At 38.7% G+C, this 15,881-nt stretch overlaps 1 protein-coding gene across 1 annotated transcript; it reads left to right on the forward strand.

Moving 5' to 3' along the window:
• Positions 1-2,041: 2,041 nt before the first annotated feature.
• Positions 2,042-14,488, forward strand: LOC122067276 (S-sulfo-L-cysteine synthase (O-acetyl-L-serine-dependent), chloroplastic-like; the record flags this gene model as incomplete). The annotated part of the gene is made up of 5 exons (XM_042631110.1): positions 2,042-2,347; positions 3,598-3,707; positions 13,739-13,796; positions 13,912-14,175; positions 14,288-14,488. Coding segments are annotated over exons 1-5 (876 nt in total), but the record flags the coding sequence as incomplete, so codon positions are not given.
• Between the last annotated feature and the right edge of the window lie 1,393 nt (positions 14,489-15,881).

A 15,881-nucleotide genomic window follows, 5' to 3' on the forward strand; every position in this document is an offset into this window, starting at 1 on the left:
TCATGAATGTATAGGCGATATTCAATTTATGTTTGTGGAATGATTAATATCCTACATATATACAATGAAGATTGGCCAAAGAAGAAATGTTGCCTAGAGAAATGAGGTGGGGCAAGGGCAATGAGGGCATTGATTGTAGCATCAGAGATAGGTATGGGTTGTAGCGGTGTATTGTAGAGGTGTAGAGGTATGGTGGCGGATAGATGTGGGGTTGTAGCAGGTACTGGGGGGAGAGACAAGGAGTAGAGGGTACCGGGTGGGTTAAAACTCAATGAGAGGGGGAGGGAAAGCCTCTTTAGCAGAGAGGGGAGGAGGAGCCAATGTAGGGGTATAGCACAATGATCTTGATTTGTGCAATTTCTATATTTGCACTTAATATATTGAATAATATTAATAAAAGCATGAAACCAAAGGTATAGTGAAATGCCCTAATTGGCTCAAAGCTGGGATTTATTTGGGCAAAACTACACCCCTAACTGTATCTCTATTGGGAAGATGCACTTGGCATAAAACTTATCGGATGTCGAAAAATAATGTGACAATGTCTATAAAATTTGAGCACCAAGTAAATTATTGTGTGGTACATGTTAAGACCGTGTAAATAAGCTTCTCTACACTTATGATAATTGACTCTTTCTTGAATGGTAAACCATCCTCCTAGGAGGGTTGGAAGTGGTGTTATAAGCAAAGTGTTTTTTTTTTTTTTTGGGTAGAACAAAATCTATTTATTAAAATGTGGAGAACACTTAGTTGTTGGATTAGAAACCCCCACCAAATAGGGAGTATAGTTTGACCATATTGTTGTACACGCTTCTGACAGGGTCTTCCTTGCTAAGAAGTCAGCTACATAATTGTTCTCCACAGGAATACAATGAAAAGAACAAACTCTAAAATATGATGATAAATGTAAGACATTATCAACGATCGATTGAACCACTAATGGGATGCACAACGTTTCTCTCTTAAAAAATAAGGCAAGCTCTCTGCAATTAGATTCCATCACAAAATTCTCAACATAGTCTAAGAGGGCATCTAACAATCCACTTATGACTGCCATTGCCTCGCCTACTAGAATGGTATTAAGCCATCTTCTCATACAACATCATTCATGCTTGTCCACGAGAGTCCTGAATAATCACTGCTTGTGAAAATATGAAAAAAAAAAAAAAAAAAAACCTAAACATTTATATGATGATATATCAATGTGATGTATAAGTAGGGGTGAAACAAGGCCATTTTTGTACAAAAAAAAAAAAGAGAAAGAAACAAGGTCATGTTGGGCCGAGTTTGGGTTTTTTAAAACCCTAGCCTAACCCTAGGTTCCCAAAATTCAACCCACGCCCAACCCAACCCTACTGGGTTTGTGCTTGGGCCCATCCTTGTTGGGTTCGTGCCAACCCAACCCGGTCCTAATTGACCCTAACTAGGCAAGTTTGGGCCAGGTTGGCCCTAATTGGCCCTGATTTTTGTCAAGGTTGAATTAACCATGTTTGACCCTATGTTTTACCATTTGTGTCTTATGCATTAAAAAAAAATAAAAAAAAATCCAACACTAATAGATCAATTGATCAATAATACAATTAAAATTATGAAGTGCAATATGATGATAGATGTACAGGATACTTGACCATAAGAATCAATGAATGAAATTTCATTATTCAGAATAAAATAATGATTTATGATAATCCTAAATTATATTATATAAATCATAGTTAAATTTAGGACCGAGTTGGGCCTAGATCTCAATCCAAGCCCGATCCAACCGTACTTGATGATCAGTATTTTTGGTCAAGGCGGAACTTATATACCTAGACCATTCGTTTTGGGTATGCACCAAATAAAAAAAGACTATTCGTTTTGGGTAGAAAGGAAAGTTTCTCCGGACGTTGAGCACCCACATTGTATTTTATCCGAAGGGAAAGAATTTTGATCTGAATCCTTTGGACGGTCCAGATCGGTTTACTTTATTTCGCGGCCTAAAACATAGTGCACACACACCGCTGGATTCATGCACACACTCAAATATCTGGATAGAAGTATGCAACTCTGTAGTTGTCAACATGACTACATAAATCACCATTTGGCCATTCCGCCAAATCCAGCAATGGCGGTATCTTCTCTTCCTACTTTTCCTTGCACAACCTTCCTCCCTCCTACACCCATTTGCTTCGGTTCCTTTAAATTTCCTGCAATTTCATCTATCAGGAACGTTTCTCTTGGGAGATTCATCCCCATTGTTGCTGCAAAAGCCATTTCACTCGATAGCAGGGAAGAGCTCGACACCGACACCGACACCGACGCCGACACCGACACCGACACCGTCAACATCGCAGAAGATGTAACGCAGGTTCTACAGTCTTCTTTTTCCTTTCTTTGAAGTGTCATTAATGGTTTACTCACTCTTTCTTTGCTTCAACCGTTGTGCTTTCTGCCGCTATTCGCTTTTTTTCCCCCTCTGGTTTTCGGTTTGGTTTATTGTCTTTACTCATCCAAATAATGTTCTAATAAGTAGTGAAAAATTTACAGAATTTTTTTTTTGATTCATGTTCTTTCAATCAGTTAACCTGAATCATACCAACTCCTTTAATATAGTCAAACGGGTTGGTTTATACCAATAAACTCAGTTGTCGAGCCATTCCAGTCGGTAAAGAGGCACAACATAGTCAGTGTTCAGTTGAATTAAATTAGAGAGAAAAAGCAAACAGGAACCAAAAAAAAAAAAAAAAACCATACTGCTATAAATCCAAGTGAACTCTCCTATTAGAAACAAATTAATGACCAAAAAAGGATAAGTTGCTAGTGGGGGGAAAAAAAAAAGAGAAAATTATTGAAATCTCAGCTGATTTTGCGCCCATTTCCTAAGTTCTTATACCAATTATCAAATTTAACATTAAAGAAGTAATATTTTTTGGTATTTCAACTGGTTTTGGTCCATGGAAATTGATAGAGGTTGGTCGTGAGAGAAAGTGGGCATTTACATCGTCATAGTTTTCAATGAGAGAGAATAAACAATTGGCTGCCTGGATGAAGAGAGAACAACTCAGATTCCATTGCCTATTTGATATGTGCTCTGTACTTAATGAACATTAGCTCTAGCATGGTAGTATCCTCCTTGTGTTTATTTTGGCCTTTGCGTGTCTTCCCCCTTTATTATCACCCACACGTGTGCCATAGCAGGAAACAGTAATATCACATAAAGTCCTAGTTGGTAGTCCTAAATGCATAAAACAAGGTGAAGATGGAGCTCTTTTAGCCCTTAAGCACATAATTCCTTAGAATGCCTTTCTAAGAATCGTGATGACTGGACAATTGAAACTGAAATTACTATCTTTTGCTGATATAAAGATTTGACACTCTAGGTTGTCTTAAGACTGTTATTTGTTGTTTTAAAGTTAAAAGAAAAACATTTTATTTGGTGAATACAAGCATGTCTCTTCAATTTTTTTGTTTCCGATTTAATATTTTATGGATCCTTCTAGCTCAATGAATTTCTCTCTTGTCACACTGTTTATATCAGTGGGCAATATTAATGGCAAGCTCAGAGAGTCAAGTCTTACCACTCGAATTATGATCTTTGGTAGAAAATCTTTGATGCAGTTGATTGGGAGGACACCAATGATATATCTGAATAAAGTTGTGGATGGTTGTGTGGCAAATATTGCTGCAAAGCTTGAGTCCATGGAACCTTGCCGAAGCGTCAAGGACAGGTAAATTTCTCTAGCTCAGATGATGTGTCCCATCTTAGAGCATGTTAAAAAGGTTCGGGTTGCCAGGGCAAATGCCCAGGTTTTGAATCTTGAGGGCAGCCACTATGCTCAAAAATGCCAAAGGTTAGTACTGCCTCCAAATTCACCCCTTCCCAAACCCCACATAGGCGGGACCAACACTGGGTAATGGCCCTTTTTAGATGATGTGTTCCATCTCAATATTAGAACTTTTTGAGAGATGAAATTATTTTATAATGTTCTGTGCCTGTTAACAGTCCAACCAGTACATGTTGGTCCAAACTGTGCAACCATCTACTTAATTGGTGGATGGACTACAGCTGATATTTTACTCTTTATATTATTTTTTTTTTGGGGGGGGGGGGGTGGTTGGTGGAGGTGGTCCTAGACATGTGATTCTTTCTTTTTGGACTAAAATCATAGGCATTCTGATGCGGTGAAATCACCTAAATGGGCTTATTTTATTAGAAATAAGCTTTAGGTTGGGTTAGGTATGTGTTAATCCAACGTGTTTTCATTGTAATGAATCACTTTAATGGGCCTATAATATGGGTAGAAGCTAGGCCTGCGGGATTAGTTAAGTAAATGTCTTTATTTTAATTGTTTAAGTTGTTTTATTTAAGTTAAAGACCTTTACCTAGTGTAGAGGGTTTCCTAAGTGTCTTTTTTATTTTAAGTTTCATATTGGCTATATAAGTTGGGTTAGTGAAGTATCTTACTTAGCTAGGGAATCTTTCTTTTAAAACAGTTTGTAGGCTATTTTGGCTAACCAACAATTTCAAGAATTGGCTTTACCTCTTTGTCGCTGAGAAACTATGCTGCTGTGAGACTCAGTGAGGAGTGAGAAACTCATGGATTAGAGAGATTCTGATCTAGACCTGTTGGTGGGAAATCAAAGTTCATATCCCTTCCATATTCTGTTTTCCGTTTCTCAAGTAAGTGTCAAATTCATCTACTGTTGTTGGTGATTGTTGAAGTTTGTTTAACTGGAGATTGGAAGGGTTAACCAACTATTATTACTGCTGTGCATATACTCGTATTAGTGGGATTTAAATCACAGCAAAGGGCCACCAACCAAAAGCTGGCGGCAGCCTTGTTTTGGGATTTATGTGGCTGATATCGACATAGGCTAGATAAGGGAATCTGTCCCTTAGATTCATTTTATAGGCCATTGAAGAGCAGTCCAGGGATGGCCTTTGACAATGTGTTTAGTCAGTTCATAGCTGCTGTGACAAATCTCCTAAATTTTAGTTACAGGATTCAAATTTATACTATTTTGATTATTGACTCAAATCTGACTGTTGGTTAGTTGCTCTGTTTTGGGTTTACTTATTCTAACAGTTTATGATCATTGACCAGAATCTGATTTCCATTGGATAAGGTTGACTTTGACCCTATTGCTGACCTAAACTATGTTTTAGGTTTTTTTTGAGATTTCGCTAAAAAGGGTGTGTAATTTGATACTAGGGGTTCATCCTACTACGCCCACCAATTTCGTATCAAAGCTATGGATACATTATGTTCAAACCATGCAGAATTGATAGATGATCGGATTTCAATGCTACAACTTACTGATATGACGAGGAATATATATGATCGATTGGTATCCTTAGAGCAACGTGTTGATACAATGTCATAATATCAACCCACTCCTGTGGACCATAGAGATGAACATTACTACAACAAAAAACACCAACCGATATCAGGGAAGGTTGCCACAGAGAACTGCTACACCACAGGCACCACCGGTTACTTTTGAGGATCACGTGAACTTATTTCAACGACAATTCTCCTAAGCGATATGATGACTCACTGGGGGTTAAACTAGAGTTGAAGGATTATGGCAGAAAGTTTGATTTATAGGTGTTTATTATTTTGGGTAAATGCAATTGAGGATTACTTTGACTGGTACGCCATGAATGAGGTTAGAAAGATCAAATTAGTTGGACCAGCAAGGGAATGGTGGGGATTCTATAAAAAAAAGCGTAGAGTTAGAAGACATGAGCCTAGGACTTGGGAAATGTTGAAGCATGAGCTGAAGAACAAGTACGTATCAGAACATATCCAAAGAAGGCTCTCCCTTCAAGATTACCACCAAAAGGTATTTAAAGTCGAAGAAAACGTGAAGCAACCATTCATGGAATTCAATTCTCAAGTTACAAAGTGTTGGAAGTCTAGCACCAATAATGTAAAGCATAGTCTAAGCTCAAGTCTGCACCATCAAAGGAAGAAACAAAGGAAGAATTAAAAGAAAAGTGTACCTTGAAGATAAAGCTGAAGTGATCACATTGAACTATGATGATAAACAAGAGATAATGCTTAAAACTTCAAAGATAGAAGATCAACAAGTAGAAGATTCTACTGAACAGGTCTACGTTGAGGAGATCAAAGTAGAAAAAGTTGAAACAATGGAAGATGAGGTAGCGGTTGAGAACATTCCTCAAGAAATTGCCAACATTCATGATGTTATTGAAGAGGTAAGAGTTTGTTCCTCAATTCTTTTTTTTGGGTGAATAATTTAATTCATTACCAAAGAAGAAAGAATATACAAACCCCTAAGAGGGGGGGGGGTGGAGAAGAGAAATAAAAAAGGCCTTAATGAGGATCCAAGGGCCTGGACACATTGCTAGAAAGCTCGTAGGAGTTTACAATATGATCATTTCTAGGGGAGGGGGGACAGAAGGAGTGAGTCTTTGAGATCTTTGCTTTAACATAAAAAAAGATGGAACTCTAAATCTTTTCAAGAGGACGGAAATTGGAGTTCCATTTTCTATGATTTCTCTCCATCCAGATCTGGTTGATGGCTACACAGAAGGCGAGCTTTCTCACAAAGTCACAAATGGTCTTTCCATGGAATGTCATATCCATCCAGATCCGTTCCTTGTGGAAAGGGAGAATTTGTCTCGAAGAAGGCCAGCATTTGTGAATTCGTCTCAAAGTCACAAATGTTCCTCAATTCTTTGATTAGAAGGTTCCCAAAGTTGAAGACTCTATGGATATGACATTCATAGTTGATGTTGATTAAGAGGTTGAGCACATAGAGTTCGTTATGCCATGAAGGTTCTTTGAAGAGAAAGCTCCAAGCCTCGAAGACTACATTCCTTACATCCACAAGCTGCCAGAGTTCTGTTATGGTTTGAAGACAGATGTTCATCACATAAAGTTGATTCCTTGACTTTGCAAAACTCGTTTGCAACTCAAGGCTGAGTTTTATTTATTTTTCAATGCGGGGTGATTTGATCCAGTTAAATCACCTGAATGGGCTTATTTTATTAGAAATAAGCTATGGGTTGGGTTAGATATGTGTTGGGCCTTTGATCTAATGTGTTTTCATTGTAATGAACCACTTTAGTAGGCTTATAATTTTGGTAGAAGCCAAGCCTACGAGATTAGTTAAATAAGTGTATTTATTTCGGTTGTTTAATTTAAGTCAAAGACCTTTACCTAGTGTAGAGGGTCTCCTTTTAAGTGTCCATTTAGTTTGATGTTTAAGTTGGGTTAGATAGGGCTCTTACTTTTAAATAAACAGATAGTAGGCTATTTTGGCCAGCCAATGATTTTATGAATGAAAAATTGGCGTTGCCTCTTTGCTGCTGAGAAAGTATGCTGTTGCGAGACTCGCTGAAGAGTGGGAAACTAAAGGATTAGAGAGATTCTGAACTACGCTTGGTGGTGGGAAGTCAAAGGTCATATCCCCTCCATATTCTGTTTTCCTCTTCTCAAGTAAGTGTTAAATTCATCTACTTTTATTGGTTATTGTTGAAGTTTGTTTAACGTGAAGTTGGAAGGGTTAACCACCTATTATTACATCTGTGCAAACACTGTGTTAGTAGGATTTAAATCACAGCAAAGGCACACTTACCAGAATCTGGAGGCAGCCTTGTTTTGGGCTTTATTTGGCTGTGCTGAACCGGCTTCACTAATCACTACTGAGAGGTGGGGTGACTCAGTAGGCACTACTATTTCTCCTAAAAATTACCTTGACAACCGCATTGCACTGTAAGCACTGAAACAAATGCACACATGTATACACCGTTGGCTGGGCAGTCCCAGTTTTACTAACTACAGTTTGTGTCTACTCCCGCCTTCAACCAGAGATGGTCAGGCCTACCAGGAGTGTACTCCTACTCTGCAAAAATAAATCATAGCACTTCTATCTAGACAATAAGTACACACAATCACAACACAAAATTTTAAGTGGTTTAGCAATGTGCCTACTCCACGGAGCAATACCCACAAATGAGTTTCGTATATTTCCCGATATGCTCCTCTTGGTTTGGTTTTTGATGATACAAAACCGGGGCTACAACCTACCACTCACAACTGCAACTGTGGATCCTTAGATAGTACTAGGCATTTCAACAAATGCCTTATGAGCACCCACTCACAAGTCCCTTACAAGAAATTTCAAGTGATAAAGTTAACATAATCATAATTTATGGCTACGCATACAACTCTATGCAACTTGCAGTAGCCTAAAACAAATGGAGATTTAGAAACTTTACCTAGGTGATGCTGATTAATTACCAAAATAAGCTTGTTTTATTAGGAATCAGCCTAGGGTTGGGTTCCATACATGTTAGGCCGTTGATCCCATGTGTTTTGAGTGTAATATACCACTTTTATGGGTCTAAAAGGGGGGCTCTAAGATTGAGTACGGGATTACTAGTTAGTTTCTATTTTCATTAGTTTCCTTTTTAGTTGGGTTTGATTTGAGTTATATTTGTTTCCTTAGGAGTCAAGTTATTAATTGAGTCAAGTCATTAGTAGTTAGTTTCCTTTTTCAACTAGTTTCTAATTTCAGTTTTTAGTAACTATTGTATTAGGACAATATTTGGTTTCCTTTTTGAGGAACCTTCTATTTTATAATTCCCTCCCCCATTAACATTATAAATAAAGAAGAGGAGGCTCCTAAAAGCCTAGGACGATTTTATGAACAAAAAAAGATGCTACTGCGTTTCTCCTCTATGAGGGTTCTTTGTGTTTGATCAAAGAAGAAGGTTTGGTGTTTGATCCAAGCGACTCCTTGCGGCGTGAAGTCCAGGAGGTTTTCTTCAAGCTTTCTTATTTCTTTCAAGTTTGTTTTCAAGGTTCTACTGCTGTCAAAACAATCAGGAAAGGGTTCTAATTTGTCAACAGAATTTCTGGGTTAAGATTCTCTATTTTATGTACTGTTGGCCTAGCTGTTTTGGGAGTTCTGGCCATCCGATGGCCTTATAATTTTGATCGAAGGTTAGTCCTATTCTGAAGGAAGTTTGATCCAATTTTGAGGCTAATCATACCACTGGTTCCTGCTGAAGTGGACTGTTACTCAGTTCTGGCCAGTTATGGATTTTGCCCAGATCTGAATTCTGAATTCTGTTTTGTTTAAATCTGTATGGAACTTGACTGCTGCTATTATTCTCCAATGGGTTGGACTTTCAAATCAGTCCTTAGATGTGTTATTAGTTCCTTGATAATACTCTGCTGAAAATTCAGAAGTTAATGCCAGATTTCAGAACCTACTGTCAGAATCGAGTTCTGATTTGGTTATCTGGTCCTGATATGTTTTGGTTCTGATCCTACTTATTCAATTACTCTATTTCTTTTGCTGGAACTTCTAATTGTTGATGCAAACTCTGTTTCCTGAAATTCCTGATTGTGGATCTGCTAATTTTGGTTTCTTCAAGGACGGTTGACTGGTTTAAGTTGGACTGTTGTTGCTGTTTACTATTGGGTGGTTTTGGTTGTTCTTAGTTTAAAAGTTCCTGCAGTTTGGGGCTAGTTTGTGCTTTCAAATCTATCCCTACATTAAGTGGTATCAGAACATGGCTGAGAACACCCCCACCCTAGCTTCTATTATGGAGTTTCTACAAAAATGGAGAACTGAATTGAAAGTTGAACCGCAAGCTTTGCGGACTGAACTGAATACAAGGTTGTTGGCTGTAGAGACCCAACGACAACAACCTACCGGTGATTCACATAAAACACCTGAATTGGAAGCCCCATTGAATGTAGCTACTCAGTTGGCTAGCAGAAGAGCAAACCATAATCTGAGAGCACCACAGAGGGTTCCTGTAGTGCAACCTACTTTTGAAGAATATGTAAGGGGTTATTTTGAAATTGAATGCCCCACATATCAGAGGTACTCTGGAGATTCATAGAAAGTCAAGCTCGATCTGAAGGAGTTTGATAGGAGACATGACCCCCAATTGTTCTATGATTGGGTAGCTGCTCTGGATGATTATTTTGATTGAAGAGTTCTTCATTGAAGAGAGCGTAGTAGACGAGACTGAAGCCATGGAAGATGAGGTAGTAATTGAAAAAACTCCACAACAAGTCTTTGAGACTTATGATGAGAAGGAAGAGCTTGTTCCTCCAATCCTTGATGAGAAGGTTACCAATGTTGATGACTCTATGCATACAACATTCACAATTGGTACCGATGCAAAGGTCGAACATACAGAGTTTGTTATACCATCATGGTTATTCAAAGAGAAAGCTCCATGCCTTGAAGACTACATTCCACAAGTTTACAAGCAAGCAGAATTTTATTTAGGAATGGTCAAAGTTACTACTCACATGTTTCCACCTCATCATTGCAAAATTCGAGGATGAATTTTTTCAAGATGGGGAGAGTTGATGCAGATTAATTACCAAAATAGGCTTGTTTTATTAGGAATAAGCCTAGGGTTGGGTTCCATACATGTTAGGCCGTTGATCCCATGTGTTTTGAGTGTAATAGACCACTTTTATGGGTCTAAAAGGGGGGCTCTAAGATTGAGTACGGGATTAGTAGTTAGTTTCCATTTTCATTAGTTTCCTTTTTAGTTGGTCTTGATTTGAGTTATATTTGTTTCCTTACGAGTCAAGTTATTAATTGAGTCAAGTCATTAGTAGTTAGTTTCCTTTTTCAACTAGTTTCTAATTTCAGTTAGTTTCTAATTTCAGTTTTTAGTAACTATTGTATTAGGAGAATATTTGGTGTCCTTTTTGAGGAACCTTCTATTTTGTAATTCCCTCCCCCATTAACATTATAGATAAAGAAGATGAGGCTCCTAAAAGCCTAGGACGATTTTATGAACAAAAAAAGATGCTACTGTGTTTCTCCTCTATGAGGGTTCTTTGTGTTTGATTAAAGAAGAAGGGTTTGGTGTTTGATCCAAGCGACTCCTTGTGGCGTGAAGTCCAGGAGGTTTTCTTCAAGCTTTCTATTTCTTTCAAGTTTGTTTTCAATGTTCTACTGTTGTCAAAACAATCCGGTAAGGGTTCTAATTTGTCTACAGAATTTCTGGATTAAGATTCTCTATTTTATGTACTGTTGGCCTAGCTATTTTGGGAGTTCTGGCCATCCGATGGCCTTATAATTTTGATCGAAGGTTAGTCCTATTCTGAAGGAAGTTCGATCCAATTTTGAGGCTAATCAAACCACTGGTTCCTGTTGAAGTGGACTGTTACTCAGTTCTGGCCGGTTATGGATTTTGCCCAGATCTGAATTCTGAATTCTGTTTTGTTTAAATCTGTATGGAACTTGATTGCTGCTATTATTCTCCAATGGGTTGGACTTTCAAATCAGTCCTTAGATGTGATATTAGTTCCTTGATAATACTCTGCTGAAAATTCAGAAGTTAATGCCAGATTTCAGAACCTACTGTCAGAATCGAGTTCTGATTTGGTTATCTGGTCCTGATATGTTTTGATTATGATCCTACTTATTCAATTACTCGATTTCTGTTGCTGGAACTTCTAATTGTTGATGCAAACTCTGTTTCCTGAAATTCCTGATTGTGGATCTGCTAATTTTGGTTTCTTCAAGGACTGTTGACTGGTTTAAGTTGGACTATTGTTGCTGTTTACTATTGGGTGGTTTTGGTTGTTCTTAGTTTAAAAGTTCTTGCAGTTTGGGGCTAGTTTGTGCTTTCAAATCTAGTCTTACATTACTAGGTGAGCAAGTCATTTGAGCAAACCCACCATCAATACCATTTCTCCACCAAGAAATAGGTTTCTCCATACAATACAGCTTCAATGCACCCAAGGAACCAAGTTGAAATGATACATTGCCATCTCTAATATCCCTAATGCATAGACTTAGCTTCACTTTCAAATCTGGGAAGAGGAGGTGGATTCATTTCTCACTTTCACTCCCAATATGTTCTTCACGTTCTTATGAGAAATCCTCAATTTGGCCCTAAAATGGAGAATTATGCCGAAAGTTCGAACAGGGACATAACGGTCATTTTCTATTTTGTTGTAGGGACATAATAGGGCTTTTAAGTGCTTTTAGTGATTGTTCACATGTCACTACTTAAAAACATGAGATTCCCACGTGACATAACTTGGCCGGCTAGCATTTGAGCCATTGGATTGACTTTAAAAAGGCGGGTTGACTAATAGCCGTAGGATTTTCTTAATATAAGATTTGAACATTGGGAAAACTAGATTATTTTGTTTGGAATCTTTAAATATCGTCAACATTTTCGAACTCACTGGATCATTTAAGCGCACTGTGTAGCACCGCACAACTTCAATCCCTGCACCACACCAATCATCACTCGCAAGAATAATTAGCGTCCAACGTTGTGCGCTTCAACCATGACTTCCGATCCCTAATCTGACACTTTAAATCCCAATCCAAGCCCCCACAAGCTTCTGCTAACGATTTTTTTAATGGCTAAAGCACTGATATGCTTTGAGTCACAGTAGCTCACTTTAGAAGCAAATAAAAAAATGGCTTAGTGAACCAATCACACCTATTTGATAAAATGCCAACACCACGCTCTCTTTAGCTGGCACCCCACCTGCTATGGTCAGTCCTTTGCACACCAGCCCCATGGCTGATTCACACCATTACACCACCCTTGCACTGTGCAGCCATATGTTGGTGCCATACTGCCCATGTATGAGTTCCCATGCGCTAACCCCTTTTTGGCCTTATGGCACCATGGCCGACAAACTTCTTGTGTGTCAAACAGCCCATGGCTGTGCTGCACCACGGTCCTTGAAGCTCCTTTGCTCACATGACAATTGATCCATTGGCCCTTGGCCATTGCACCTAGGCCATTGCTGCTGGTCATGCTAGTGCCCAATTGGCGCTACTCTATGTTGATCCGAGCGCTACACAACCCACATGGCCGTGCCATCTATGCACACATACCACCTCTCATACATACCATGTGCTTCATCACCATGCCAATATGACAATTCATAAGGCCACATCACCGGCCACATCATCTACCACCACGACATGACTCAAACTGAGCATAAAAATACGCTACTCAACCAAAACCATCCAAACCATCACATGCTATGTTGCCAGCAATGACAACAATGCCACACACCGTACCACTTACCAATGCGACCATTACCACAACACCAATGTCAATGTCTAACAATATCGACATAGGCCAGATAAGGGAATCTGTCCCTTAGATTCTCCCCATATTATTGGGCATTGAAGAACAGTCCAGGGGTGACCTGCGACCAAGGATTTAGTCACATCAGAGCTGCTGATCTGCTGCTGTGACAAATCTCCTAAATTTTGGTTACATGTTTCAAATTTATACTGTTTACTCAAATCTGACAGTTAGAATGTTGCTGTATTTTGGGGTTTGCTTATTCTTACATATTATGATCATTGGCCAGGATATGAGTTCCATCAGATAAGGTAGACTTTGATGCTATTGCTGACCTAAATTCTGTTTTAGGGTTTTCTTGAGATCCTGTTAAAAGGGGTGTGTAATTTGAACCAGGGGTCATCCTCTCTACCCCCATCATATTCAGTTGTATGATTATGGTTTTCTAATTGATGGAATTCTGATCTTTGAGAGATAGCCACCATTTAGTTTATTTGGATTATTCATCCAGGGAAGGGGGAAAAAAGGAAAACTGAAACACTTGTCTATTTGATGTGTAATTGCCAATAATACCATTCAAAATAATTGAATGTTATTCTTCCTGTTTACCATACTATAAATTTTAACACGAATATTTCTTTTTTGCAAATCTTATGAGATCGTCAATTATTTATTTTTCAGAATTGGATTTAGTATGATATCATGTGCAGAAGAAAGTGGAGCTATTTCTCCTGGAAAGGTTAGCAATGTGCTCTGCAAACAAAAGATATGTACTTTAGTTGAGTGGGATATGGATTTCTTGAATTGATCTCAATGCACCATATACTTCTCACCCACTTTCTGGGTTTATGCAGAGTATTTTAGTAGAGCCTACTACAGGAAATACAGGAATTGGCATTGCTTTTGTTGCTGCAACCAAGGGATACAAACTTATAGTAACCATGCCCGCATCCATAAATGTGGAGAGGCGTGTACTTCTTCGTGCATTTGGAGCGGAGATTATATTGACAGATTCAACAAAAGGATTAAAAGGGGCTGTTGATAAAGCTAAAGAAATTGTTCAGAGGACACCTAATGCATACATGTTTCAACAGTTTGATAATCCAGCTAATACAAAGGTTTCTTATGTTCTCATTCCAGGGGCTGACTTTGAAAATAACGTTCTGTTTATTAGGTTTATATCTTATGTCCATTATTTTCCTCTTAAAGATTCACTTGGATGAATTACAGATCCACTTTGAAACTACAGGCCCAGAAATATGGGAGGACACCATGGGTAATGTTGACATATTTGTTGCGGGAATTGGTACTGGTGGTACCGTCACGGGCACAGGACGTTACTTGAAAATGATGAACAAGGACATTAAGGTTAGAATCATCAGTTTCTTTCTGGAATTTCTGAAAGTTCTAATCTTAGAATCTGTGTTACTCGTATATTCCTTATTCTGCTGCAATTAATGTGGATATAGGAGATGTGGAATTTTAGCAACTTTTAGTGTATTGCTTTAGTAGTTCATTGTCATCTAAGTTAGAATACTTCAACATTGTCACTTGACGCTGATGATGGGTCAACCCATGACTGATTTGCATGTGCTTTTCTATTTACTTGAAAATCTTCAAGTCCCCAAGACATGCGGATCATAAGGCCCAAGAGGGGGTGAACTGGAAATAGTTATCAAAATGAGCACTCTTTTGGAGGATGCTAATTGTTATGTAAGCGGAAGATAAAGCATGCACACAAGAAAAGACAGCTTTTTAGAGTGGTTCGGAAAATGCCTACATCCACTACTTGAACTGTATAGGTTTTTCACTGTGGTATAGCTTTTCCTGATGCTGACCAAACCGTTGCAGTCCTGTTTATTGTAAGGTGGGGAATCATTTGTTGTTTCCTCATGGATAATAACCAACCTTTCCCGTTTGTCCATAGGTGGGGATTCTCTTGTTTCACCCTGGATCACAACCAACCCAGTAGTTTCACTGGCTCGATACCAAAACTATAGTCCCGCTCGTCCTGGTGGGGAATCACCTGTTGTTTTCCGGTATCACAACAAACCCCGTTGTTTCCTAGTATCACAACCATTGTTTCCTAGCTCACCTAACCTTTCAACTCACGCAGGAGCTTTTTTGAGTTTGGCAAACTCAGGTTTTTTGGGTTTTGGAACTCAAAAATTTCAAGCCTATTGATAGGCAGATATGCAAGATAATTCTCAATGCGTCTGTGTAGGTGGATAGACAAATGAAGCTTTCAAACCTCTATTAGGGTAGATATGAAAATGAAGCACAATGACTTGATTATAACCAATGAAGCCCCCAAGTAGATGTTTTATACTTTCTAAGGTATCAAGTCCTCTTGGACTCGTAAGAGTCCTCTAGGGTTCTCTTATGTGAAGAACAACACCATTGAGACATGTAGAACATCTCAATTTATAGGCTGAATTCCAAAAGCTAGAAATATGTCCGATTTGTGGTTGTTTTCTGACTGTTGGAGCCTTTCCGGCTGGCTGCCTAAAGTGCCCCGTCAACCACCTAGCCAAGCTATCTGTTGTTTGACTTTTATAAGTCAATAGTCAAATCAGCCAGTGGACCATCTGTTGTAGCCAATCGACTGTCTGCAGAAAAACAACCTAGGCTGACCAATTTTGATATCCGGTTGACCACCCTTCTTTTTAGTTACTTAAATGGTCAACTTTTTCACCATGAGATTGGTTGACTCTCAGTTTATAGGGTGACTAATTAGACCGTTTTAAGGCACTTGGGCTTGGTGATGCAGATTTTTCATCAAATGGCGCTTGATTGCTTAGTGATAAGTCTAAGGTTGGGTTGT

Source organism: Macadamia integrifolia, unplaced genomic scaffold (assembly GCF_013358625.1).
Source record: "Macadamia integrifolia cultivar HAES 741 unplaced genomic scaffold, SCU_Mint_v3 scaffold2804, whole genome shotgun sequence".
Taxonomy (NCBI): Eukaryota; Viridiplantae; Streptophyta; class Magnoliopsida; order Proteales; family Proteaceae; genus Macadamia; species Macadamia integrifolia.